Genomic DNA, 21,250 nt, shown 5'->3' on the forward strand with positions numbered 1-21,250 from the left:
AGCGGGTGAGCAGCGGCAGCCAGACGCGCCAGCGTTCACTCAACCCGGAAGTGACAAGAAAAGACGATGCCTCGTTTGAATCCCATTTGAATTTTAAGCCTTTCACACTTAATAAACTGAAAAAGCCACATTAGGTCAATTATTTGCTATGTGGTTTGTAAATATTCTTGGTTTTGCTGTTCGGTGCTTTCTACCATCTTTATTACCGATTTGCTTTACTGTTTGTTGTATATGTTGAATTGCTCCATGTACAGCACTTTGTATGCAGCGATGGCTGTTTGAAAGTGCTCTATAAATACAGTTGAGTTGAGTTGAGTTGAGATACGACAGCACCAGCAGGGCCTGGTAAACTTGTGGGTTGGAACAATCTGTGTGCTTTTCTTTGAGAGTGATGTGCTCTGTGCAAATGGCAGATAATGAAGGAATCCCTTAATTTCTGACTCATTAACCTGCTTATTCCCAGTGCTCCAAAGTGGAGGCTCTGTCTGTACCTTTGCGCCAGAGTTAGTTGACAGCCTGATAGAGCAAAACCGGCACTCTCACCAATTCTCGTGCACTGTGATCTCAGTACTTAACATGAGAAAAAAACCCTCATGCTAAATCCCAGGTAAACAGCTCGATGGTGTTACAGAAAACCTGTCAGTGGCAACACGTAGGCAAACCAAATTTATACTCAACATTACAAAGCATTTATTTTGAGTAACTTGAGTTCTGTTCCTATTCAACAACTATGTGTAAGTGAGTGTGAATGATTGTTTGGCTGTACAGCATGTTGTCCGTCATTCACGTGAGGTGAGCTGGCAAAGGCTCTTGCTTCCTCAGGGTAAGCAGTGTAGAAAATGGATGGCTGCTTTTACCACTACCAGCTTTTACTGTACTTTTGATATACTGCAGGCACATTGTTTGAGTACATGTCACACAGTTCATCCCTTTACACTGTACAGTATACGGTATAACATCAAACAGCTCGCAATGACAGACTGTATTTGATCTTACACCAGAGTCGCATTGGCAGATATCAAAACGCTAGCCTATCAGATTTTTATCAACATGTGATTTTACCCTGATTCAAAATTGAGAATATCTGATAGGATGCATAAATATTTGCTTCAAGCATCTAAGTGAGCGACATGGGAGAAAAAAATAAAATTGAGACTGTTAAGCTGTCCATCCATTAAAAAAAAAAAAAAAAAGTTTATCCTTACTTGGCATTGCAAGCTTGCTGGAACCGCAGCTGACTTCGGGCGAGAGGTGTGGTACACCCTGGACTGGTCCCATTGCACACTTAGACAACCAGAGTTTTGAGGAGAGTCCATGTAAACTCCAGATTCAAACCGCCAACCACCATAACTTTTAACAGTTTAAAAAGTAAAGTAGACCACTGTATAATAACGGTAATCAGAGTGGAATCGAGAAAGAGCAACTCACTTCCGCTCAAAATGCAATAACCTACCAAGAGTCAACTCTCCGAGTCCCATTTGCAGAGGATAAACACTCCTCGGGGTGTTGACGTAACCCTGCCAACTCTTATAAAGCTGCTGCACACATCTGATCCTGCTTCCCGTAAATAAAACATCTGATGTTCCTGGGATCCTGTCACCCCCACTGCCACTGGGATAGAAATGATATCGACCTCGAAACACCCAATGGACGTCCACAGGTGCTTCAATTCTACATCCATGATGTTGTGTGCCAGAGCTTAGAAAAAAAAAAGGCATTGAGCCGGGTTGCTTCCTGCAAATCATTTTAGCTCACACTGCCTGGAGAACATCAAGCAAGATAAAAAGCTCAAACAGGGTCACAAGGCAGAGCACATTTACCCTGAAGAAGAGGGTGGCTAAAAATACTCCGGCAAGGTGGACTGGCTGGCCTAATATGGCAACGCAGGCCCAAGCTGCTGGTGACGCCGTTTGCATTTGCAGACACAGCTGCATCATGCATGAGCTGAGAGGATGCACAATTTAAACACATTCGGTTAACAGTCTTCCCTCGATCGAAAGTTTCTCAGTCGCCTTTGGCCTGTGATGACGTTTGGTCTCAGATTTTGAACGATGAATGGGTTGCCAAGGCAACCGCCACCGCGATGAGTGGTGCTTTAGCAGGCCTGTCACTTCAGTCAGACAAAGGAGTTCTGGTGCTCTCGTGCTGTGCCACAATCTCCTCATTTAAGAGGTATCTTGAAGGCTCCTTCATTTTCATCATCATCATCATCATCATCATCATCATCATCAGACTATCCTCGGACCAATAAGTGAATCATATTGATATTTTTCTATTGATTTTTTTTTTATTACTTGTCCACACATACTCTGGTATTTAAAAATAATTTTCCATCTCAAGCATAAAAAAAAAAAAAAATCTTAAAGCAATGGTTACAAAGGAGATATTTACCTTCTGCAGCGCCACTTTTCACTTCATTCGTTCTCATTTGGCCTGCATCACATTCAGTTTTGGTTTCATCTTCCACGAGGATGGTAGGAATGACCACTTTCTCCTCCTTCCTCCTCTTTAGAAGTGGACTGATGGAAGGTGTGGGTGATGGGCTGAGGCGAGGAGGCTTTGTTGGATACTGTGACTCGGATCCCCTCACTGTGACTGGGGACTCGTGTTTCCCCGTTGGACTGGGGAATCTGTCATTTTCCTTGCTTGAAGGAGACTGGTGTTCTGCTGAGGTGATAACCAGAGTGTTGGGAGATTTCTGTGTGCGTTTCCTGCGTTTCAACACAAAAGGGATGGAATCATTTGATAGTTTAAGCCTTGCCTTTAACACATTCATCAGTAGAGATTATTCCCTCCAAACCTGCTGTGTGTGGTCTTTGTGGCTGTTGGCAATGGTTGCCCTGGCAACTGGTGAACGAGTGCTGTCTCCATGGTAACTCTAATATTCCCCATTTTTTCTTGTGACGAGTAATACTCCGGGTGTGCCTTTGGGCTCGGCTTAGCTTTTTCAGGAACTTTCGTTAAGGTTTGTGGTCTACCAGCCTCCTCTGCCTGTGCTCCCTTCATTGCTCGCTCCTTTGCAGCCACTTTTGGGGCAGTGGGCTCAAGCTTGCCTGTTAACAGCCGCACAGTCGAAAATGACTTCCTCATGCTTACTCCCCCAACAAGGTTTTTGATTCTTTCCAGTTCTTCACTGAACTTGGTTTGGTAGCCCTGAACACGCTGTGAGTAGCTCATCTTGTCCTCCAAAGAGGAGGCTCGTTGCTTGACGGCTGCTCGTTTTTGTGTGGGGTCATTTCTCTTTCCGGAGTTATTCAACTCTGAGATAGATCCAAGTGCTGACAGATCCACACTGGCCCTTCGCTCTTCAAAAGCCTTGATCTTGTCAGAACACTTGGGCCCTGCAAAAGTCAGTCTGGTTGCCACCTTGTTATGAACAATGGATCCCTGCTCTCTCTCAGCCTGGGAAAGCTGAGGTCTGTGTTTATCCTGGTCTTGATTTGGGGCTTCAGGGTGCTTTGTGTTTGGGATGAGAAATGACTGAGGAGAGGTTGAGGATGCAGAAGGGAGACCCCCATATAATTCTTCATCACTCTGAATCCTGGAAGGATGTGGGTTGAGGGGAAATGAGGTGTGAAGTTAGACCTTCTGTAGAGTGCCACAAGCTTTGGAAGGAGCAAATGTCTGTCCATGTCATTTTGTCTTAATATGCAGTTTTTCTGCTCCAGGGCACAACAAATAAGTGCAGATGGCACACTCATAAAATCAGAAGTTGCCACATGTAGAGCGGAACATGAACTTGTCCGAAATTGAATCTAAATGTAGTGCAGTGACGGTAAAATGTGTTGTTATAGCTGATTGGTCACAATGGCAAAAAAAAGAAAAAAAACACATGCCAAAGAGAGAGAGATCCCATGTTATTCATCGAAATTTGTGTCCATGCTCATCAAGGTCAGCATCCAACGCATGCCACTGCAAGCGTAAAAAGTGTTCATCCAAAGGTGATACTCCAGAAAACGTGCAGCAGGTACACTCACAGTGCAATAAAATATGTCAGTGCCTTTGAAACAGGTCAGAGTTAGATGTTCCCACAGCAACATCAAGTCAAAGGAAAGTGTGACACCAAAACAAAGAGTCTTTAAAAAAAAAAAAAAAAAAAAAAAAATCCACAGTAAATGCTAACGTGGATATTTATTTATGACATCTTGGCTTGAGCGTCTTTTTAAATTTGGGGTTGCAGATAGTTTGGACTCTTCTACAAGGGCATGGAAAATGTTCTTCCCCGGTAGAGGCTGAACATACTGCCGTAGTAGTCGCTGCCGACAGAAACACTTTCCTCTGACCCCTGAACGGGCCGCGCCAGGTTAGCGTGAGATGCTCGGATCAGTGGCTCAACACCCAGGTGACGGACGGGCAGGGGGCCCTCCGCAGGACCGCTGCCAAGAGCTTGCCTGGATGTGTTTGTAGGGTCCATGTTGGGCCCTGCAGGACGGGAGCCCAGCGTCCGGAGTTCTCGTTCCACGACGGGGTCATAGGAGCCTGGAAGGGTACCTCGGCGATCAGAGGCATCGGGGTTATTTTCCATCATCCGATCCCCCTCACCTAGATGGAGCAAAAGAGGGGGCGGAATCTTGGATTTACACTTCATTGATAATTGCCATCGTTTTCACAAGCATACCGTAACCTCCAAAGGTATCTGAACGGCAAGGTAAATAAAACCCTTGTTTTTGTTGTTTCCTGAAGACATTTGGGTTTCCGATAAAAATGTGCAGGTCAGACCAAAACAAAATGACAATTCCAACTTTTGTTCGGTGGTATTCACATCCGGATGTTTTAAACAACTCAGGACAGAGCACCAAGTATTAAATAATAATAATAATAATAACAATACATTTTATTTATAAGCGCCTTTCAAGACACCCAAGGACACTTTACAATAATATTAAATGAGCTTAAAGTGAATAACGTTGAATATTTGGTGGCATAACCATTACTTCCGATAACTCCATCAAGCCTGTGACACGTTAACTTCACCAGACTGTCCAGTCTTCATATGAAATGCTTTTCCGGGCCTTTCCTGTAGCCTGTTCCGGTTCTTGTTTGTTTCTGGGACTTTCTTCCTTCAGTGTCCTCTCTTCCAGAGGTCAAACGCATGCTTATTTGGGTTAAGGTCCTGTGATTGACCTTCTACTTTTCCCCCCCCAAAATGAAGTACATGGTTTTGTCGATTTCAGAATTCATTCTACTGTGGCAGTTTTTGTCCTGAGTTGTATAACACCTCAAGATGTAAATACCATGAAATAAAAACCGGAAGTCAGAACCTTTGTCTCATATTCATCTTCTGAAACCCAAATGTCTTCAGTATACAACAAAAACAAAAGGAATTGACCCTGCTGTTCCACAAAATTTGGAGGGGACTGCATTAATCGGCCTAATCTTGAGACTGACCTTTAAATGTGGTCAAAAAAATGTATCGTTATACAGTGTTCTCAGGAACCATATCACAAAAGAGAACAATGAATGAATGGGATTATTGAACCATTATTTACTGTAACTGGATTTGAATACATATTAAAATCACCTCACTCGTGATTCATAGTCACCCCATGATGCAATTTTTTTTTTTCTAAACAATCGCTTCTTGCGTTCATACTGTGTGCTGTGGAGGCGCCTGCAAGCTACTCCTTGAAGAGAACAAATGATGGAACACCTCCTCCCACCCTCGTTGCATATTTTCTTCCTATTCTTCCAGTTCGGTTTCTCTTGGGGATGTGTGGGGTGTAAGGCCGCCAACGCAGGAGCTCAGAAAGCACCAACACAGAGTGCAAGTGAGGGAAGTGTCCTTGTGGTGGAGGAGGAGGAAGGCGTCAATATTTGGGATCTAAATTGAGACATGCTGTTGCCGGGTTTGGAGCAATGTGAAAGCAGGCAGCTTCGACTCAATCCTACATTGATTAAGTGCTTTATGTTCAATATTAGAGCCTGAGCAAGTTACTGCTACTCAATAAACAAATCTCTTTGTTGGAGAACAACCATCATTTAACAGATTTAGACCAAAATCATGTTAATAGGCTCCAGTCTTGGGACCACAGTTTGACTCCAATGCGCAGCAACTTTATTGGTAGATCATCAATCAATCAAGATTCATCAAGAAGATAAACACTTCGGATAATGGGTGGACGAATTAATTTTATGTTGACTATGGTATTTTGTTTGCACAACACATTAACGGTGGATGAGCAATTGCACAAATACAACTGTGTGTGACAGGTTGACTTAATATTATAAAATAAATTAAAGTTGGCTTTAAAAAAAATTGTGTGAGAAGATTTGAGAAAGGGTTGTTTATTTCTGTTTGATGACTTGTTTCTTTTTCATTTTCATGTCAATAATTTAATTGTATTTTGCAATATAGCCTATTGTGATACTTACAAGTAAGCCGATTATTTTGAAACAAAGGGTATTGCATGTTGTAAATCAATAATTCATAATTCATTTTTAAGACAAACTTTTTTTTATTTTCTTTCAGGTTTCCTTTACCTGCTAGGGATATATTTTTTGTCATCAACTCTTCAGCCACCAACTACGATTTAATTTGTATTTTGGTTATTTTTTTATTTCTTGTACATTTGACCTTTTTGTTAATACAGTGTATGAAATTACAAAACAATTTTATTCTCAAAGTGCCTTTGACTTTTTCTGTCAAGAGTGTATTAGTGTTTAATACAACCAGTCACGTTTGCTGTAAATGTCATCATAAATACCGTACCTAAAGGTCCTCCCCGGGCGGTCTTGTCTTGGTGTCTCCCCAGCCCTCCTTTGGGTTCCATCTGGGGCTCGGTGGTCTCATCCTCTGTGGCCTCAGAGTCTGGAATGAAAATAAGAAAAATACATCAATGATGGGTGAAGCAAGAGGGAGGAGATGGAGGAGGAAGGGAGTTTTGAATGGGTTAAAGCCAGTGTGTGACAACCAACTAAGCCTCTTACATGGAAAGGAGAGGAAGTATCAGTCCATGTTTGTTTGTTTTTTTTAACCAAAATGATCACTTTAGACTACCATGTAAACAAACAAAAAAAACCCCAGAGAAGTACATACATTGTGGGCTGTGGAAAGCCAAAATGTTGATTTGTGAAGGAAACCACAACCAAATGACATGAAAGAGAGCATCAAAAGATATATGACAGCCACCCGAAACCTCACATGTGGGTGAAATCACATCTCCAAGGCAATGAGATTAAACCATGAAGGAAGGAAAGGAAACAAACAAACAAAAAATAGGCGGGTGATGAATCAAAAGAGGTAGGTTTACCGTAGCTTTGCTTTCGGCAGGAGCGGAAAACTTCGCTTCCGTAGTGGCAGCAAGAGAGGGCAGACGGGAGAGCACCGTTACTATGGAAACCAGCATCCCTCTCACCTACACGACCAATCCTCTTCGTACCCATTCGAGGTTTTATACCAGCGGTTGGCCCGACACAAATGTTTAGTGGTCACAGCGCTTGGCCGCACGTCATTGTGCTGCGCACCATCAAGCCAGATCCTGATTAGATAAATCCAGCAGGTCGGCCTAATGGTAGGAAAGCCGTTGCAAGATCAATCAGCATTAAAGTAATCACTACATCAGTGTCTTTTTTCAGTAGCAATATGCAATTCCACCCAGCCGCATCAAAGTAGGTTTCAGAGCTTAAATTCCAGGCATGAGCGTCATAACCACACAATTGATCTGATGGCGAAATCCTATCATCATGACTTGGAGTGAAGCAAGAGAAACTGAACAGCCACACAATTTCCAAAAGGGGCCAGACACTGTTCACGTGAGCGTTTTAGGCAGAAGCTAAACTGCAAACTTATTGCATCGTGGGGGTGGATGTGCACTCATACGAGCCACTCTTGTTGATGGCCAGTTAAAGCCACACCTGGACATTGTTCAGCAGCAAAGGTCATTACTGGGAGGATTCCAAGGCTGGTAGACAAATCTCGATAACGCTAAAGAGCGTGAGGAAAGCTCATAATGACAACACACCATGCGTGAATCTGCCAAATGTCCGTGTGGAATGGCCGCTTCTCTGCAACAAGACAGAGAACAGGTGTTATTCAGCAGCGACAAACAATTTGTTGCTTGGTATAGACCATTTCATTTTTTTAATGGAAGCTATAGGTGTCAGGATACTTCCGGGGTGCAGGAAAGTGAGTGACTACCACTGACTCGAAAACAATTATAAAACACTTTTTTTGTTGTTTTTGTTTTTAATTATTCCAGCGGAACCTGTTCGGTAATCAGTAGAACTGGAGTGGATGTTGACGTAATTAGTTGTAGAGAGAAGATCGTAATACTGCTTCACAGCATAGTTGCCGTGTTTGAAGGGACAGACTGGGAATCTAACCTGCATCATCATGTTGATGGAAAACATTTTCTCACATTTATGTATAAATTGGTTGATTGTGTTTTCTTTAAGAAATTTTGCAAGAAATAATGGCTAGCCTGCCGGCCTTTTTTTTGTTTTCAAACCTTTAGTATTTGCTTTCTTAATTTGAGGTGTTTTGGGTATCATTTTGCTTTTCTTCTGTGATAACTACATCTGAATTTCCCCTACATCTACTTGTAAATGACCTTACCTTTTGAAATTTTTAATTGAAACTTAATTTAAGCTCTTTATTTTGACTGACACAAATTACGGTGGAAGAGACGAATACTAAAATTGACATACAAGCCCATGACCCTGATGAACAAACATCTTCGTGGCATGTCCTAAGCATTGCACTCCGCACATTTAGGTTTCATGCTCATCTGTACTCTATCTACACAAACTAGACAGGTACACGTTGGCAATCTAAGGATCCAATGAAAGAGCTGTGACAAAAGGTCTGAATTTTCAAGGATATCAATTATAAATATCAATAGTTGGAGTTTGCAGTAGTCTAGAGCAATACTTGACCATACTGATTCAAGCTCTCAGTGAGATGAAGTGTAGTAGCTGTACGCCACTGCAAACCACAATAGTAGAGTGTTGTTTATGAAACGTTTTCATTTTTAGTGTGTGTGTGAGCAGGCCACAATCTGTCAATCAGAACCATGGAGAGCAACTCACCATGACTCGCTGAAATGGACGGAAAGTAACAAAATCACCACGCCCCCCCCCCCACCCCACCCCACACACACACACACCTTCTCCCTACCAAAGTAAGACCAATTCCCTCTCCACATTTCATTGATGCACCCATTGGCTGAGTATTTTTTTTTTTTTTTTTTTTGAGGCGTGAGGCAACTGTTGCCTGGCGGCGTGTCTTGATCGCCAGATGGGCAGGAAGCAGGTGCAACTAATAATGTGTTAGGAACCAGAACCCCACTGTACCAAAGAATGGACAGAGTCTTGAAATCAACACAGCATAACGACGATAGTACCAGTGAGCGTAGCCTAATGACATACTTTTAGCCTCTTATAGGAATGCCTTATTATTTAGTATGCCATAGAAACATTCCCGATATGATACCATCAGGGCACATCTGAAATGAATTCTGTGTACTTGTTTACTGAAATCAACCTACAATGTATGCCACTAATAAACTCGTTTGTGTCCCATTATTAGGTGAGGGGTGGGGCAAGACATCCCAAATGATAAAAAAATAAGAATAATCTCACCAACAATCAGTCCAACAAGTACAACATTCTGTTCATTTATCTAGCAGACTTACCTGAAACCTCTTCTTTGACCAGATTTTCTTCATCCTGCTTCCTGTCTGATGGACAAGATGACCTGTAGCATCCACACGCTTCGCACTAAGCCTGAGCGCCAAGGGTGTGGCGTGGGACGCGAAACACAAAATGGAATTCAGATGTGTTTAGGCTTCCGTGTGGCGTAGAGGTAATGGTGAGAAGGGGTGCCGGATGGAGAAGGACGGGGGGAAGGAAAAGAATCAGAGGGAACCAGACCGAGGCGTCTTTGTGTTGGAGCGTTTCTGAGCGCTGATGTGAGCAGCATCCCGCTCTGACTCCTCACCCTCCCCACCTCTACACGTTGACGGCGAGTGCAGAAATGCAGGAGGAGGAGGAGGCGTGAAAGCAGATGGGCCACGTTGGAGGAGGGAAGATGAGAAGCAAAACCGCTGGCTTCGGAGCGGGCGGAGAAAACAAAAGGGAAGAGAAACAGGAAGGGGCAGCGAGTGACTGATGAAGGGGAAGAAATTGAGGGAGATTACGGCAGTATCAAAACACAAAAGGGGGTTTGTGGTTGAGATGATGTCACAGATGGAAATGGAAAACGTCAGGATTGTAAATTCCTCTCTCTTTGTTTTATTCGTCGGTTGCCTTGTAGCACATTATCCTGTCTGTTAGTGGCAGGGCTCTCTGGTGCTCCACAAAGTAACAGGAAATGGCTTCAAAAACCAAAATATTCCATTTGTAAACTAACAAAAAAAAAAATCTGGAGAATTCCCTCTCGTTATCATCACTCCCACTCCCGTCTTCCTCCATTTTTCACTTATCCCGTTATCGTCACTTTACGACCCTGTAAAGTGAATTTGTTTCGAAATATATTACATGTTTGTGGTACTCAAATGCGGAGCTATTGCATTCAACTGTTTGTCACCATTTCAGTTTTCCTCATTTTAAGAGCGCGGTTAAAACCGTGCCCAGTGTTGCACTGTGGCGTACGGCATGAGTCACCCCTCTCCCCCACTCTGGAAGAATTTAATCATCTCCGTGCGCATCAGTGGCTCTCCAGCGCAATTGCGAGTTCTTTACAAAATATAATTACTTGGCCCATTTCTACCATTACAGCGTGCAGTCGGCTTGCTAACTATGCAGACACTCCGAAACTGCTTCTACTCTGGAGGCCACAATTTACACAACACCTTAGGCAGGGCTCTCTGGTGCTCCACAAAGTAACAGGAAATGGCTTCAAAAACCAAAATATTCCATTTGTAAACTAACAAAAAAAAAAAATCTGGAGAATTCCCTCTCGTTATCATCACTCCCACTCCCGTCTTCCTCCATTTTTCACTTATCCCGTTATCGTCACTTTACGACCCTGTAAAGTGAATTTGTTTCGAAATATATTACATGTTTGTGGTACTCAAATGCGGAGCTATTGCATTCAACTGTTTGTCACCATTTCAGTTTTCCTCATTTTAAGAGCGCGGTTAAAACCGTGCCCAGTGTTGCACTGTGGCGTACGGCATGAGTCACCCCTCTCCCCCACTCTGGAAGAATTTAATCATCTCCGTGCGCATCAGTGGCTCTCCAGCGCAATTGCGAGTTCTTTACAAAATATAATTACTTGGCCCATTTCTACCATTACAGCGTGCAGTCGGCTTGCTAACTATGCAGACACTCCGAAACTGCTTCTACTCTGGAGGCCACAATTTACACAACACCTTAGACTTATAGTTTGAATTCCCAAATGGGATATGTATTTTATCTTATTCAGGCTACCGTAATATGTTGGAAGTCAAAACATTGTGGGTATATAACAAGCAGAAAGTATGCGCTCAAATGTCTCATGTGGTATGTGTCGCAGGTTGAATGACGTTGACTTCCCCCTGAAGGATAACCTTGATGTGGAAAAGATCACGCAAGGAGGTGATGCCGTGGAAGAGTAAGTGAGCCTATGAGCGTGCCAGCTAGCTCGCGGCTAATGCCCCTCGTTGGAGCATGGAAAGGACTATGAAAACTCAGTGGGAATTTTTTCAACCACAGGAGGTATAAGACAGATGATAGACGTAGTGGTACTTGTGTGGCACTTGACAGGTGAACAGGCGCGGTTTCAGCGCATTCAGATGACTTGCCTAAAGCGTTCAAGAGCAAAGCCAAGTGTTTGACTTTTCACAATTTTGAAGCCTCGTTTTATATTCGTGGTGATTTTCTTTTGTTGATCATTCAAATTTGCCAGAGTTAATAACTCTTCTCTGCGGTGTGTCAAATTTACATTACATTTTTTAGTTTTGCTTTATATGGACGGATATTTTCTTGGCCATACTCCCCTTACATGACACTTCATCTTTCAATTTGCTTTCACCTTTCCCTCCATCCCACCATTGCAGCACTGCTTTCCACCTTTATTACATTTTTCTCACTTTCCCCGCCTCCCACCTCTCCCATGCATTCTTCCCTCCATCCCTCCCTCGCACACCCAGACTTAATTGTCCTTTCAGACACATCTGTGCTTTCCACACCTCCTCTGCCTTCATCTAATGAGTCTAAAAATAATCTCTAACAACAGAGGCTCCTCCATCGCATGGCGATGGGCTTTCCAATGCTGACAAATGAGGAATGGCACCGTTTACACCCATATTCAAACACAATCAATGCATGAGATGTACTCTCCTCATTCATCCGCATTCATTTAACAGATGTGGTGCTATGACCCTGCACAATATGATTTGTGTCTCTGAAGTTTGTGGTCTGGTCTCGATGACTTCTGTGAGCATAAGAGTGGTCTTGGATTGTTTCTAGACCTCTCCACCTTTCGATCTGCTCGTCTATCCATCACCGCTGGGAGGTGGTTTAGAGTGCAGCAATCGATGCGAGTGCTTTGTGCATGACACAGGCTACACCCCCAAGAAACAGCTCAAATGCTCCCCAGTCAATATATCCATAATCCCACCAGCTCTTCGCACTCCTGTCCAGTGAAAGACTTTGGTCCAGTCACATTTTGGATATTGTTTCCACTTGTAAGGCGCAAGGGCAACAAACTCTCCTGTTACTCGGAGTTACAGACAGAAACATTCATTTCAGTTCAAAAAATTTGCTGTTTGATTAACTTAAAACACCAAGACCAATCACATATATGACGGATGCCGTTTTCACATTTCATTCAGAGATAAGGTTTTGAGGCCCCACATATTTTATTGAACTAAAAACACCACGCTGCCCTGGTCAGGGAAAGTGCGCATTGCTCTGACTGCTGTTGCTGTATTTTAATAATAATGGAGAGAGTGCCGATATTTGATAGGCTGTGGGCAATGATACCGCCATTCATTGACAACACTCATGCATCGTTACAAGCGCTCTTGCCGCTTTGCTTTTTAGCCACGGGTCCAAATGAAACTACAAATTTAGTTATTGTGTTATTGTGAAACAAGATTTGTGAAGCGTTTCAAAAGCCATGTCGACACAATGTTGCATGCTCCAAACTCTTCAAAACGAAACAACTACTATGTGCAACTGATTGAAAATAAAAGTTTTATTGTGGAAACCGACAAGTTCCACACTCATTTTGTTGCAACTACCATCATCTCCACTGAAGCCACTCACTAGCCAATGCATATTTATTTCAGCACAAATTTGTCACTGGCCACATAAGTCCTCAAACATGTCTGCGTCCTTTAGTTGTCATTAACTTGCCATTAATTTTTTTTTCTTTTTGTTTTTGAAAATGCAATGTTATAAAATTTATAACATAAAATGCAATGTTATAAAATCCATAACATTGCATTTTGGATTGGCTGTTACATCTGCAACATTGCAAGGCCATTCACCTGTGTTTCAAATTTCAAATTGCAGTCTAACGAGTTGCAGACGCAAGGCAACTTCTGAAAACTTCATCGCTGGACTCCACGCACTGCGCGATAGTTCAGTCGGCATCGTGAGCATTGCTCAAAGTATGGCGGGCTTTAAAACTCCTATTGCAGTAAATAAGTTTGTGCAATGCTCCAGCTGAGCAACTATGAGGAATGCATAATTAATGATCTGACCTTTGTCGTCAGCATCTTTGGGGCATTCAAAAATCAACTGAGCATTGCTTTGCCATGATGCACTGATGCCAGACTTTTTATACCAAGTAGCGGATGACATTGGAGCGCAGAAACCACAAGCAACACAGATCAAACATAAGTGTCGTACATATTCAGACACTATAGCGATGCTGGTCTGGCATAGAATAATCAATTCAGAAGAATACTTGCAGAGTAAAAAGAAGATTGAATCGAGCAACTAGAAACGTGAAATGCGTTGACCTTGTGTAAGACATCATTCTTGTGTCACCTGATTCTGTTCGCACAAAGCAGATTCTGAAGAGACTCATTTCAGCGGCGGCATGTCAATTTGTGTCACATGGCCAGCCACCCGATCCTGCCTTCTAATCCTGACTAAATCCCAGTGGGTCCCTGTGAACTGCCGGGGACAGGACACAAAGCGAGGGACACTCCATAGTGAACGTCACCCACAGATGTTGCCTCAGCTGCCTCGTCACAAGAGGGAGTCTAATTAATGGCACAGTAATCCACTTGAATGTAACATTTAGAGAATGTCAAGTGGCAAGCAGACTGGATCACATAAGAGAACTGGAGTGCTAAAAAAATATAGATCTATATTTTTAAATACAGTTTCAGATGAGCTGGCACTTCATGTCATTTTATGTGACATGAAATGAAAGCTTGGCACATTTCTTTCCTTTATCTCTTCTCAAAAGTAGTCCAAAACATTTAGACCGAAAGCAGTCTAAATTTTGTATTTTTGTTATAAGGGTTCACACACAGAGCATGTTATATTAGGGGCAAGAAGGGTACTGGCTCACTCTCTAACCACAAGCTTAGTCTGTAAACACAGTGCAGCTTAGCCTCTTGCTAGCAGATGTTATGGTTGGTCATGTGTTAACATGTAAACAAACAAAGAAAAATAGAAACAAACAAAACCAAGGCACATAGCAAACCACGTTACACCCCAAGTGAGGATATAGTCGTGTTTTTACCCTCACAACCATAACTAGCCTGCGATGAAAACAACTCTGACACCGCTTCAGCATATTATTTATACCCATTGCTCATTTGTGGACATAAACGACAAGTTCCACTCGGTATTTGACAACACAACTTTGGCCTAAAAGAGAACAGGACCAAACACCAACGTACCTTGGTGCTTCTTGCTCCTTGATCCACTGGTAGAGTCTGTCACACTCCTCAATGCCTTGCGAGCATCAAGCAGTTCCCTTCTCAGCATTCCTTCCCACCAGCATACAAAAAGTGAAGCCCACTAGAACTTGCCTTGTGAGTCCGCAGTGACCAAAACACTCCCAACCACTCCTCAGCCCATGACCCGTTCTCCTCCTGTGCTCTCCTGTTCCATCCAAACTTTGATTACAGCTGTCTGCAATTGTACTGAACTTTCACTCTGCAGCCTTCCCCAGTCGCGCAAAACCAACCCCCTCCTTCCCCAAAAAGAGTTTAAACACGCTGCGTTCTCTGCCGTCCTCTGATGGCTGATTCCGTTTGAGCTAGGACGGCGAGGGTCTGAAACTCTAGCACGCCGAATGTTCTGCTGACTCTGCTGCTCACACATGTCCGACTATTATGGTGAACTCCACGGTGGCGAAAACGAGGATAACGTTACACACTCGTGGGCGTTTTTACACGAATGTATTCGTACACTGGAGTGAAGAACTGTTTTTCTAAAATGAAAGTTAGACCTCGGTGTGTGTGTAAGATTGATGTCCAGAGACAGGACAAGATTTACGCTTTCACTTTCTGACCTGAATTTTTTTCCCAGACAATCTCAGTGCTTCTCCACATTTGTTGCGTCGTTGTTGTTAATGGGAAGCATTTTTTCATCTTCATGTTTTCTTTTTTTAATGCCATGTTGTAATTTTTCAAAAAAAAGATGATGAACGTAACAGCACTATTTTTGTCAAAGTAAGGACTAGACCAGGGGTTGGCAATTCCAGTCCTGGAAGGCCGCTGTCCTGCATGTTTTCCATCTCTCCCTGTTGCAACACACCTGATTCAAATGAACAGGTTCAATATCAGGCTTGCTCAGAGCTTGCTGACGATCTGATCATTTGTATGGAGTAAAAGTAAGCTTTAGACCAGGGGTGTCAAACTCATTTCACATGGTGGGCCACATACGGCCTTGGTAGATGTCAAGTGGGCCGGACCATTAAAATGATACCATACTTTGCTATAAATAACCAAAACAATGTCTTTCCTTTGTTTTGGTATAAAGAAGCACAAGAACATTAGGAAAATGTTGAAATTTAATGAACATATCTTTTACAAAATATTTCATGAAGCACCTTACATTTCCTTCGACAAATGTGCAATTTACTTTTATCATTCACATATATGCATTGCAAATGATCCCACTGATTGTACAAACATTAACAAGTAATTGGTATTGAAAAATATAGTAATGCACTTTAAGATTAAACGAGATTCATAAAGAAAGGAAGTTTTAAACCATTTACACGTGCATATAAAATCTAAATGTAATCTTACAAACTAAGGAGAGTGCTATTAAATGTGTAAATGTGAGAGTGCTATTGATAGCGTCTGCTGTCATGGGTCTGTCACAGTGACGGACTGAGGCTGCTGTTGTCTTCTTCTCTGATCAAAACAGTGTCCCCTTGCGGATACTCAATGAATTGCACCTTATTAAAAATATTAATTCTGTCTTTAATGCATTTTTTTCACTTTTAAATTATCCTGCGGGCCTAATTGAACCTCCTTGCGGGCCGGTTCCGGCCCGCGGGCCGTATGTTTGACACCTCTGCTTTAGACATTTAAAATGTGTTACTTCTCATCACTGTTTAAGATTCAAAGGCCACAACCAGGCCGGTCTGCTCCGAAAGCAGCCATTAAAATGTGCTCCATAAACGCAGCAGGCGCACACAGAATACACTTTGAGAGGCTCTTCGTCTTGCTTTCAGGGCGTTGAACGAGTGAGTGTGACAGCATCACTCCTTGACCGCGGTGGTGCTATAATTATCTATGATGTTTGCTGGTGCAATCGGAGACGCATGCACACATCAGAGCTCTGAGCCCCCCCAAGTCGGCGAGGCACATACCGTGCCGGAAATAACTATGCAGAGTGGAAGGGCGCCAGAGAAATGTGACAGATATTGGACGACTCAAAACATGACCTGGACGAAACATAAGTGAGTTTTTACTGAATTACTTTTAAAAGCAAATGTCACCTTCCAAATCCAAGATTAAGGATTATAACATGGAGAAAGATTTTCCGTGAACCAGAAAACCAACTTAGCATGGAGCTCATGAGCAGGATCATTTATCTCTCACATGCTTGTGAATTCTCACCAACTAATTTTGGTGATGCAACTAGGCCATAGCTTTTGGGACGAGCACAAAAGAAAAAATGGACAGACTTAATCCTTGATACTTTCATTTTGCATGTCACATACGCACTTTGAAAGGGTTAAGATAGATCAATAGATGGACTTGAAATAAACAAACAAAACAAAATGTTTTCAACAGGCAAGTGAAATGAGTAAAATAAGGTGCTTGCACAAGTGCGCCCACCTGCTCTTGACTAGGATGTGGCTATGTTCACCGTTCACAAATCACCTTGAAACTCACGCTAAATGGGAGTTAGCACACACCGGTCACCAATTAAAGTGCCCCTGATTTACCCAAAATATATTTCAGGTGTTCAAGCAGGCAAAGAGAATCTTGTCCCTGTATGAAAAAAGTACTCCCTCCCCGCCCCCTTAAACCTAATAAGTGGTTGCCCCACCATCACCAGCAAAAACTGAAATCCACCGTTTTCTCACTGGCAATGAGTGTTTCACAGCTGTGGAAATATTGTGACCTTTTGCAACACTGGAAGGTTTGGAAGCATGAACTGCCTTTTTAAAGTCCAGACTTTGACTAGGCCTGCCTGGAAGAAATCAAAACATGGATGGCACAAAATCTCTTGAATTTCAATGAAAAGAAGACAGAGGTGATACTGTTTGGTCCCAGTGGACATTGTACATCCCATCCTGTAGACTTGGGCCCCCTGTCTCCTTATCTGAATTCAACAGTCTCAAACTTGGGTGTTAAACTGGACAGTGATTTTAAACTTGACCGGCAAATTGGTGAAGTTGTTAAATCCAGCTTCTTTCACCTTAGACAGCTGGCCAAAGTAAAACCTCTCCGCTCTCATGAACAATTTGAGACAGTAATTCATGCCTTCGTCACATCCCGGCTGGATTACTACAATGCCCTTTACTTTGGAGTCAGCCAATCCTCCATCAAGCGCCTCCAGCTGGTCCAGAATGCTGCTTCTCGCCTCTTGACTGGTACTCGTAAGAGGGAGCACATAACTCCTACTCTGGCATCCCTTCACTGGCTCCCTATACATTTTAGAGTTATTTTCAAGATCCTCTTATTTGTTTTCAAATCTCTAAATGACCTCGCGCCACCTTACCTCTCTGAGCTCATCTGCCCCTACACACCTGCCCGGCGCCTCAGGTCTGCGGACCAGACATTATTAGAAGTACCAAGAACTAAACTGAGGCTCAGAGGGGATCGAGCCTTTTCCGTTGCTGGTCCCTCTCTCTGGAATGACCTCCCACTGAACATTCAGCAAACCTCCTCGCTGCCCATCTTTAAAACCCACCTCAAAACTCACCTGTATTCTCTGGCATTTGACTCAGCATGACTCTGATTTTTTCTTGGTTTTTCTGTTCGGTGCTTTCTACCGTCTTTGTTACTGATTTGTTGCTTTAATGTTGTATATGTTAGTTGCTCCATGTACAGCACTTTGTGTGCAGCGATGGCTGTTTGAAAGTGCTCTATAAATACAGTTGAGTTGAGTAGGCCACTCCAAAATCTTCATTTTGCTTTGTTTATTTATTTATTTATTTGCCATTCAAAAGTTGACTTCCTGCTGTGTTTTGAATCGTTATTTTACTGCAGAACCCAAGTGCACTTCAGCTTAAGGTCACAAATTCAGGCCTGAAAATTCTCACTCAGGGTGTTCGGTTTAAGTAGCAGAATTCATGGTTCCATCAATTCACAACGTGTGGTCCAGGTCCATGAGCATCAAGTATTTTTTCAAACAGGGTCAGGTAGCTTTTAGATCTGCTTTGAATTTGGTCATTTAAATTATTAAGGAAAAAGTCCTTCATAAAATCACCAAATGGCATTTTATGTTTGTATTAAGATTATCTTTGGCTGACATTTTTTTGATGATCCTAAATTCGGTAATTATGCAAAAAAAAAAAAAAAAGAATTTGAGAAGAGGGCAAATACTTTTTCACAACATTGTAGATGACTACAAAGAGACAGAGTGATTATTGTTTAAAAAAAAAAAAACGAAGCTTGTACCTTCTCCAAGATCCATAATGGCGAGGATGGCGCTGCAGCTGGCCTCCCCCAGCTCATTGGCGGCCACGCAAGTGTACAAGCCAGCGTCCCACGTATGGCAGTCCCGTATCCACAACCCTCCTGAGTCCTGGGCTTCCGTGCGAGGCAGGAGTGTGTCATTGTGGTACCAGGTAAGTGACGGTCTTGGAGTACCTTCCACTGACACCCTCAGGCGGATATCACAGCCCGTTCCCACCGCAGCCTTGCGAAGCTTCCGAACGAAAACGGGTGGCATGGGCTCATGGTCGGGGACAACCTGGTCTTTCAATCCGGTAGCTTTGGTCATTTTGGGAGGGCTGTTTCGAGTGCTGCTGGATGCTGCACCTTCAGACATCTTGGATTCCGTTTAACTCTGTATCAGGCAGAACTTTATATCTGGATGGAACTTGTTGCAGGCCTGCCAGATATTCTTTCAGCTCTCACACCTTTGGACATGCGAGGCACGCCAATGATGACCCGGCAGGAGACTGAAACATATACAGTGCAGGACAGTTTGACCTCATTCGAAGGTTCTCTTTTATAAGTGAACTCCTCGGCCGCCGTTTCGGCAACATCGGAGTATGTCATCTTCATGTTTACATGAACTGTATTCTGACCTTTCAAGGTCAAGTGCAAGCACTTTCAAAATTAATTTTTTATGTACATATACACAAGTCAGTGTGTGTGTGTGTGTGTGTGTGTGTGTGTGTGTGTGTGTGTGTGTGTGTGTGTGTGTGTGTGTGTTTATGCATATATTCACAAACAGCACTGCCCTGAATTACATTGATAAATGTACTGTGTTGTTTTATTTCTCCATCGAACAAGTTATCCAGTCAGCGATCATTTCGATCCCTTCTCAATATATCCAAAATACCGCACTTAAATTTAACAATATAAATCATTTCATGCACCAGTGGTAACTCTGAAGGAACAGTGAGTGAACCGTTTTGCATCTAGTGACCCCCAAGCTGAGACCCGTTTGATAAAAATGACTCACCATGGAACTCTTGTTTCTAAAAAAGCCTCAAACGAGAAATCTACACACCTGACTTTGCCTTGAAAGCCAATAGGAATTATTTTGAACATCCCCGCAAAGCCTGGGTTAAAGTAACAAGATCCATGGAGGGAAATAGTACATCTCTGCGTGTCCTTCTGCAGGTGTAAGTCCACCCTGGATCATGGAGCATTAGCAGCCGTCCACATGGCCCCCTTTTCTAGACTTTGACTCCCCCCCCCCCTCTAGGGAGGGAGAGAAAGAGATCTGACATGGAGTGTTCAACCGCCGCAAACTCCTGGTTTTTGTGAATATGTATCCTTTAAAAACTCTTCAGAACTTTCAAGCAATTATGTTGTTCTCCTCCTCTCGTCGCAACCTCTAAATGCCACAGCTCTCGAGCGACAGCTGCTTGGCCACTGATAGGTCACATTTCGCAGCCCGCCACATCTGACACACACAACCACACACACACACACACACACACACACACACACACACACACACACACACACACACACACACACACACACACACTCAAACACACACACGAACACACACGACCCTTGAGATAATGCTATCATGTTAAATGTGTGTATCAATTTCTACAAATAGACAGTCGCAGAATACAGATGATCGTTTGTAGTGAAACTTCAGTGCGGTTGAGCCACGACTTAATAAAGAAAGTAGAACAATGCAGTAAGTAACTGTAACCTTATTTACAGAGGGAACATTTGCATTTCTTAGCACTGAGTATCGTGATGCATTCTGGTGGATGCCTGTTGCCAGGATACAGGAAAAAAAAACATCAACATAGAAGTGGCAAGAAATTTCAGATATTTGTACGGAAAGTGTACAAACAAAAAATAATGCGATTTTACAGTTTGCAGCAGCTATAAAACTATTTGTAAGAATCGCACTTGTTGGTTTCAGTGTCCTCTAGTGGCCAAATGTAGTACAACCACTTGATTGGCTGCCACTCCTCAGTTCAGTCGTCATCACGCAGTATACGCATGAAAAAGAAAAGACGTTTCCCCCTGTTTGGAAACCAAGCTGTTGCCACAACAATATATCTCTATGTCGTAAAGATGTAGGCTGAATGTGAAAATATCAAAGCAAGAGATTGTGCCCTTAAACCTTGACTGTGATTTTAATAAAAATTCAGTCCCTCATATAATTCATAGAAAATGTGTGCTCCACACACACACACACACACACACACACACACACACACACACACACACACACACATATATATATA

The 21,250-nt window shown here is 42.8% G+C and overlaps 1 protein-coding gene across 8 annotated transcripts in view; it reads right to left on the minus strand.

The window, feature by feature from the left end:
* Positions 1 to 20,382, minus strand: part of spega (striated muscle enriched protein kinase a) — a 38,570-nt gene extending 18,188 nt beyond the window's left edge. For 2 of the 8 annotated variants that reach the window (XM_019856554.1, XM_019856555.1), the window contains exons 1-5: positions 20,041 to 20,382; positions 18,978 to 19,483; positions 6,710 to 6,808; positions 4,392 to 4,542; positions 2,392 to 2,711 (exon numbers count right to left, since the gene is read on the minus strand). In XM_019856554.1, the coding sequence (XP_019712113.1) occupies positions 2,392 to 2,711; positions 4,392 to 4,542; positions 6,710 to 6,808; positions 18,978 to 19,350 (943 nt within the window). In that variant the 5' untranslated portion in view covers positions 19,351 to 19,483; positions 20,041 to 20,382. Of the gene's footprint in view, positions 1 to 2,391; positions 2,712 to 4,391; positions 4,543 to 6,709; positions 6,809 to 7,250; positions 7,506 to 7,854; positions 8,005 to 9,632; positions 10,190 to 14,786; positions 15,554 to 18,977; positions 19,484 to 20,040 lie in introns of those variants that run through there. The other 6 variants (XM_019856560.1, XM_019856556.1, XM_019856558.1 and 3 more) reach the window with 6 other exon arrangements.
* Between the last annotated feature and the right edge of the window lie 868 nt (positions 20,383 to 21,250).

The sequence above is a fragment of the Hippocampus comes genome, unplaced genomic scaffold (genome assembly GCF_001891065.2).
Source record: "Hippocampus comes isolate QL1 unplaced genomic scaffold, H_comes_QL1_v1.1 scaffold283, whole genome shotgun sequence".
NCBI lineage: Eukaryota > Metazoa > Chordata > Actinopteri > Syngnathiformes > Syngnathidae > Hippocampus > Hippocampus comes.